Source organism: Propithecus coquereli, unplaced genomic scaffold (genome assembly GCF_000956105.1).
Source record: "Propithecus coquereli isolate 6110/MARCELLA unplaced genomic scaffold, Pcoq_1.0 Scaffold426, whole genome shotgun sequence".
NCBI classification, from domain to species: domain Eukaryota; kingdom Metazoa; phylum Chordata; class Mammalia; order Primates; family Indriidae; genus Propithecus; species Propithecus coquereli.
In genome coordinates, this window is record NW_012150019.1 from 1,055,469 (window position 1) to 1,062,855 (window position 7,387).

A 7,387-nucleotide genomic window follows, 5' to 3' on the forward strand; every position below is an offset into this window, starting at 1 on the left:
CTCAGGCTGCTGCTTGCGCCGGCTGCTCAGCGCGGCTTTTATAAGTCACCCGCCAGCCCCGCCTTTTCCGTCTTCAGCCAATCACCGAGCTCGGCGGGGCTGCCTGGTCGGGAAGATTCCAGGGCTTTCGCCTCCCGTCCTGCCCCCGAGTTTCCTGGGACCAATCAGCGTCCAGGGTGCCGCCCCTCCTCGGAACTCTCCAGACTCTTCTGGGATTCACTGGAGGGAACGGAGCGCCCAGAGGAGGGGAGTGGCTTTGGGGAGCTGTGTATTGACTGGGTCTGTGAGGCGAAGCTGGCCGCCAGCCCGGTGTGCGAAATTCACAGGCAGGGTCCGTGCTAGACTTGTCATTATAGGCCCGTGCGGTGCTTGCGTTGTCGTGGGTAGGGGCGAGGGGGAGTGTGGGCTGACGCAGCGAGGGTGGGGTGAGGGCGTTTGTGTTGACATCGCCCACCTGGTGCGTTACAATGGCTACGCTGCCTCTGACCTCAAGGGCCAGTTTGGAATCCGGAGGACTGGGCCAGCGCGGGCTCAAAGTTGCAGGGCTGGGCGGGGTGGGGGGTGGGGGGACGCCGGCTGCGCAGTTTGGATGTTGAGGGCGCTCCCACTCGTAGGGGCTCCATAATTTGAACGTTTCCAAACTGGACCGAAGGCGACGGGAGACTAGGTGAGCCAGTAGAGATCTGATTGGAACGGGGTGGGAATCTGCAAGGCCCAGTAGACCCTCATTTGAGAAAATGCTGGAAAGTTCCCTAGTTTGTTTAAGTCTGAGGTATGGGGGCATTGGCCGACCAGGGAAGGGGGATCGCTTGAGGAAAGCCTAGGTGGCTGGGATTGTAAAGAGGTGTTGGAATTAGGCTCAGGGCGGGCGTGCATCCTAGGAATCTGGGTAGGGGAGGGGGCAGACCCTAAAGCCTTTCTGGATCTGCTCAATTTGGCTCCAGAAAACAGGTATTTTATTCAGGAGAAGAGGATAGAAAAACTGCTGTCTAGAGTGCCCCACCTCCTCTGAGAAAACTTGTGAGGGCTGATTGAGTTCCTTGTAGCTGTTTTCAGAGTGGCCAGACTTTATTCCTCACGAATCCCTAACAGAGGGTGAAGTAGCCCAGGAAGGCAGCAAAACCCAAGTATGGAGGCTAGTATCTCTTGAGGAGACCAGAATGTAAAATAATCTTAGTTCAGCAAAAGGCAGATACTGTCTCACAATAAAATATATCACCAGCATAGGAAAAGGATAGTTTAATCAAGTCCTGTGAAAAATTGAAAACAATATACACCCATTTCCCTCCTTTGAGTAGCTGAAAATACTTTCGTCTGCCCTGTCCGAAAATCACTTTGCCTTGAAAGTAGGGTCTCCATATATTTGTATACCCATGTTTGTGGAGAGATGAATAGGTAAGCAAAGTGTGGTATATACGTATAATGAATATTAATCAGCCTTAGGAAGGAAGGAAATTCTGACACATGCTACAACATGGATGAGTCTTGAGGACATCATGCTAAGTGAAATAAGCCAAGTCACAAAAGGACAAACACTATATAATTTCACTTATATGAGGTACCAAGTGTAGTCAAATTCATAGAGATAGAAAAAAGAATAGTAGTTTCCAGAGACTTGGGGGAGAGGGAATTGGGGAGTTGTTTAATGAAGATAGAGTTTCAGTTTGGCAACATGAATAGAGTTCTGGAAAATGGCTGGACACCACTGTGATTGAACTCACTCCCAAACTGTATACTTAAAAATGGTTAAGATGGTACATTTTGTGTGTATTTTACCAAAATAAAAAAATAATGGGCAGGTATTCCCCCTTTGAAAAAATAATAAATAAAAAATAAAAAGCAATCTGCCAAAATAGTATCCCATTCTTACTCCACAGGCCTCAGAAAACCATGGCTACTGCCAAGGGAATGGCCATAGGCATCGACTTGGGCACCACCTACTCGTGCGTGGGGGTGTTCCAGCATGGCAAGGTGGAGATCATCGCCAATGACCAGGGCAACCGCACCACCCCCAGCTACGTGGCCTTCACAGACACAGAGAGGCTCATTGGAGATGCCGCCAAGAACCAGGTAGCCATGAATCCCCAGAACACAGTCTTTGATGCCAAACGTCTGATTGGCAGGAAATTTAATGATCCTGTTGTGCAATCAGATATGAAACTTTGGCCTTTTCAAGTGATCAATGAAGGAGGCAAACCCAAGGTGCTGGTGTCCTACAAAGGGGAGAATAAAGCTTTTTACCCTGAGGAAATCTCTTCGATGGTACTGACTAAGATGAAGGAGACTGCTGAGGCTTTTTTGGGCCACCCTGTCACGAATGCTGTGATCACAGTGCCAGCCTATTTCAATGACTCTCAACGCCAGGCTACAAAGGATGCAGGTGTGATTGCAGGACTCAATGTGCTAAGAATCATCAATGAACCCACAGCTGCTGCCATTGCCTACGGTTTAGATAAAGCAGGTCAGGGAGAGCGACATGTCCTGATCTTTGATCTGGGTGGAGGCACATTTGATGTGTCCATCCTGACCATAGATGATGGGATTTTTGAGGTAAAGGCCACGGCTGGCGACACCCACCTGGGTGGGGAGGACTTTGACAATAGGCTTGTGAGCCACTTCGTGGAGGAGTTCAAGAGGAAACACAAGAAGGACATCAGCCAGAACAAGCGAGCCGTGCGGCGGCTGCGCACTGCCTGCGAAAGGGCTAAGAGGACCCTATCATCCAGCACCCAGGCCAACCTGGAAATTGATTCACTTTATGAAGGCGTTGATTTCTACACATCCATCACCAGGGCCCGGTTTGAAGAGTTGTGTGCAGACCTGTTTAGAGGCACTCTGGAGCCTGTGGAAAAAGCTCTTCGGGATGCCAAGATGGATAAAGCAAAAATCCATGACATTGTTTTAGTAGGGGGCTCCACCCGCATCCCCAAGGTGCAGAGGCTGCTTCAAGACTACTTTAATGGACGTGATCTCAACAAAAGCATCAACCCTGATGAGGCAGTAGCCTATGGGGCTGCGGTACAGGCAGCCATTTTGATGGGTGACAAGTCTGAGAAGGTACAAGACCTGCTTTTGTTGGATGTGGCTCCCCTATCCCTAGGGTTAGAGACAGCTGGGGGCGTGATGACTGTCCTGATCAAGCGCAACTCCACCATCCCCACCAAGCAGACACAGATCTTCACCACGTATTCAGACAACCAGCCTGGGGTATTGATCCAGGTGTACGAAGGTGAGAGGGCCATGACACAGGACAACAACCTTCTTGGACGCTTTGACCTGACTGGAATCCCTCCTGCACCCAGGGGAGTTCCTCAGATCGAGGTGACCTTTGACATTGATGCCAATGGTATTCTCAATGTCACAGCCACGGACAAGAGCACAGGCAAGGCCAACAAGATAACCATCACCAATGACAAGGGCCGTCTGACCAAGGAGGAGATTGAGCGCATGGTTCTGGATGCTGAGAAATATAAAGCTGAAGATGAGGTCCAGAGGGAGAAAATCGCTGCAAAAAATGCCTTAGAATCCTATGCTTTTAACATGAAGAGTGCTGTGAGTGACGAAGGTCTGAAGGGCAAGATTAGTGAATCTGATAAAAAGAAAATACTGGATAAATGCAACGAGGTCCTTTCGTGGCTGGAGGCCAATCAACTGGCCGAGAAAGACGAGTTTGATCATAAGAGGAAGGCATTGGAGGAGGTGTGTAACCCCGTCATCACAAAACTCTACCAAGGAGGATGCACTGGGCCTACCTGTGCAACAGGGTATACGCCTGGAAGGCCTGCTACGGGACCCACCATTGAAGAAGTAGATTAATTTTTTCAGCAATTGGAGTGTTCTAGGGTGCCTCTAAGTGAATTTTCCCCTTATCTTCAAACATCATTACGGTTCTGGAATTGACTGGATCTGAACCTAAGTTACTATCCCTTTGGGATTCTGATGGAGTCTCATACACCATCTCTTCACACTCCTCAACGTTCTGTTTCTCACTCTGGAGTGGACTCTTAGGAGAACAACACCCCTCTTGGAACCATTTGTTGAATTTGAATGTCTGTTATTTATTTCTGGCCACCCTAACTTTCTTCTTCCTGTATGGATGGTTATTTGTCACTCAATAAATTTGTTCCTAATGGAAATTACTTCTGGTATCTTTAGGCTGTGAGTGTCCCTTGAAAAATAAGGAAAAGGAGAATTCATGGAAAGAGCATGATTCTCTGTGAGCTCATCGTGAATGATTAAAGTGGTAAGGGCAAACTATTTGAATTCTCACAAGCTCATTGTTTCAAACGGGAAAGTAATTTTTGATCCTCAGGCGCTTTTGCCCAGATGGAGTAGTTGTGAACTATAGTTACTGCTTATAATCAGTTATAGGCTGGTTTAGGTGTTTAGGTTTGGGAGTCGGGGGAGAAACCCTGCTTGATGTCCTTATAGGTGGGGTCCAGGAGAGTCAGTATCTGTGCACTCACAGAGTCCATTATTACATCCACTGCATGCTGAAAATATTTCTACAACAAACTCCTGACAAATAGGTACTTTTATGCAAGATGAGAAATGAGGATCTATAATCTTATTCCAGTAAAAGAATTTTCACCTATTGTATCATAATAACATATATTTATAAAAGCCTGGGGGGACATGAGTATAGAATTATATATTACTGTGCATTTGTGTCCCTGTGTGTTTGAAGGGGCAAAATTTGGAAGTGAAATATTAGAATGGGTTATTTGTATTGTGAGCCACAGTCTATTTAGTTTTACTCAGTCCTTTACAGAATAGTCCTAGGCAAAAGTGTGCAAGAAACGTGGAGACTGAGGTTGGGTCCCTGGGAGAATTGTATTTATTCAGTAGCTTTGATAAAATCAAGATTTGTGCTCAAGCTCCCCTTGATCTTGGTGACTCCTCAACATTTTTTAATGTTTTTACTTATGCAAGTGTAACATATATAGAAAAGTGCGCAAATCATAATTTTTCACAAACTCCCCAACAATTCTGAATAGGAAGTGTGTAGGGTGTCAGCAAATCACGCCGTGAAAAGGCACTATTTTGTAAAAGAATAAAAACCTTTCCGAAGAAGCGCGAAGCTCCCCGACCCCCAAGGCCGCTCCTGGGGCCGCACCTGCGCAGTGGGAGCCGGCCGCCCTGGGAGGAAGTCAGAAGGCAGGAAGCCCCGCCCTTTTCCCCCGGCTTCCTTGTCCCCGCAGCTCTACCCCGTCCGCCCTCGCAGAGTCGCGGTCTTGTTGCCGAGTGCTAGCCTTCAGCACTTGGAGCTTTCCGCGGCGCTTCCGCTGCGCCTGCGCGGCCGCACCGTGACCCACGCGCGGGCTCGCGCCCCGGTTCCCTCCCGGTGCGCCGCCCGCAGCGCCCAACCCTCTCCTTCCCAGTCCGGCCCGCAGCCCGCGGCGCCAGCACCATGGTGGGTACCGTGACGTCACAAGGGGGCGCCCTCGCAGAGCGCGGGCTGTTCGGACTTTTGGAGCGGGGTGGGAGTCCGGGCTTTGTCCCTCTGAGCTAGAGTTAGGCCCTGGGTTTTTCCTTCCATCCTTAGTCCTACTCCTCAAGTACTTTGAGAAGACACCTGAAGGCAGATGGGGTGTTTTTCCCTTATGAGGGAAAAAACCCAACAACTCCGAGAGAGTCGGTGGGGACAGCAGGAGACGGAAAAGCTAGACCTCCAGGAGCATTTCCCTGCCGGAGACTTCGGGAGGGTACGGGTGGGACGTTTCTGCAGTTAATTGAAAAGAGTGGTCAGGGACCCCAGGAGAGGTCGATTGAAAGAGCAGGCCGGGGCGGCTGAGGGGTGCAGGGCAGAGTCTCTCTCGGGCTTTAAGTGAGTGGTTCAGTGAAACATGTGGAGTTATTTGGACACCAGCCTTTCACACCTGTCAACCTAGTATTCTTTACCGTGAAGTTCTGAGAACTGCCAGAGTTGCGGTGGTAAATCCCAGTACCAGTGTTTGATACTACTGGCAGGGGGACACTCTTCCCTACATGTTCCTTCCATATGATGTCTTTCCCCCTCTCGCCCAATAGCTCTTCTATTCCTTTTTCAAGTCCCTTGTGGGCAAGGATGTGGTCGTGGAACTCAAGAATGACCTGAGGTAGGTACCTATTCCAACAAGTTTGCAGGGGATGAGTGTGCCAAGAGTCCTGGAACCTCTTTAATTTGACAAGTATTTGAAGGCTGGGCAAGATGGGAGAGATACAGAAGACACAAATGATTTGTGCCTTAAGTTTATAGATTAGCTGGGGAGTTGTATCATGTATTGAAAACAATACAAACCAATATATAGTTTAAAGAGTAAGTACTAGAGAGAGGTCAGAAGAGGCATCAATAAAATTTTTTCGAAAACCAACTTAGTATTTTTTTCTGATTAAATTACATGCTCCTTTAATGCAGCTTCTAGAAATTTTGGAATCGGTTACACAAAGATACATGTTGAAAGATGTTTGTAGCTTTATTTGTAATAGCCAAAAATTGGAAACACCTTAAATATCCATCTATTATTAACCCATCGAAAAGTAGTGGATTAAATTGGGATACTTCCGTATTATATAGCTGTCACATAGTAATGAGATGTACTGTTATGGAAGGCATTTGCAGAATAGTATATGTGGCATAATCTCCCTTGCGTTAAAATGTAAAGGATAAACAGAAGACTAATGCAGTCCCTTCTGTATGTACTGCTTTTACATCCCCTACCCATTGTATCATTGGCTCCTAAACATCTTTCAGGACTTGGGTCAAATGCTGTATCCTTGGACAGACTTCTGATCCTTCTAGCTAAGTAGACCCCTCTATCATAGAGTCTGTTTTCTTCCTAATAGGTGCTTCTCAAATTGTGCTTTCATAGAAAGATATTTTCTGTTTATGGTCTGTTCTTCATACAGGGCCAGAACCATGTCTAAGCTCTCCACTGTGTACCTAATGCCTAGCATAGGCCAGATATATGGTAGGTACTTAAAGAAAGGAAAATAGCTAACATTTGAAGACCTATTGACTCAGCACTATTCTGAATATACTTACTAATGTAATTCTCATAACATCCCAAAGTGACATATAGTATTGTTGCTGTTTTACACATAAGGAAACTAAGGCTTAGATAGGCTAAGAAACTTGTTCAAGTCTGCAAAACTAGTAAATGACACAGCCAGAACTGAAATCCAATTCTGTCTGGCCCTTTTTTTGTTTGTTTGTTTTGAGACAGAGTCTCACTCTGTTGCCCAGGCTAGAGTGCCGTGGCATCAGCCTAGCTCACATCAGCCTCAAACTCCTGGGCTCAAGTGATCCTCCTGTCTCAGCCTCCTGAGTAGCTGGGACTACAGGCATGTGCCACCACACCCAGCTAATTTTTTCTATTATTAGTTGCCCAGTTAATTTTTTTTTTTT

The 7,387-nt window shown here is 47.3% G+C and overlaps 2 protein-coding genes across 2 annotated transcripts in view; both read left to right on the forward strand.

Annotated features, from left to right (window-relative positions):
• Positions 1-525: 525 nt before the first annotated feature.
• HSPA1L (heat shock 70kDa protein 1-like) lies at positions 526-4,254 on the forward strand. The gene is made up of 2 exons (XM_012653691.1): positions 526-667; positions 1,878-4,254. The coding sequence occupies exon 2, from the start codon at positions 1,891-1,893 to the stop codon at positions 3,814-3,816; it is 1,926 nt and encodes a 641-aa protein (XP_012509145.1). The 5' UTR covers positions 526-667; positions 1,878-1,890; the 3' UTR covers positions 3,817-4,254.
• A 943-nt stretch (positions 4,255-5,197) lies between these two features.
• Positions 5,198-7,387, forward strand: part of LSM2 (LSM2 homolog, U6 small nuclear RNA associated (S. cerevisiae)) — a 6,570-nt gene continuing 4,380 nt past the window's right edge. Inside the window, exons 1-2 of the mRNA XM_012653692.1 lie at positions 5,198-5,413; positions 6,031-6,098. Of these exons, the coding sequence (XP_012509146.1) occupies positions 5,411-5,413; positions 6,031-6,098 (71 nt within the window). The 5' untranslated portion in view covers positions 5,198-5,410. The remainder of the gene's footprint in view (positions 5,414-6,030; positions 6,099-7,387) is intronic.

Bases quoted from the DNA above. Each gene is read 5' to 3' on its own strand.
- HSPA1L (XM_012653691.1), top strand. From the start codon at position 1,891: ATGGCTACTGCCAAGGGAATGGCCATAGGCATCGACTTGGGCACCACC.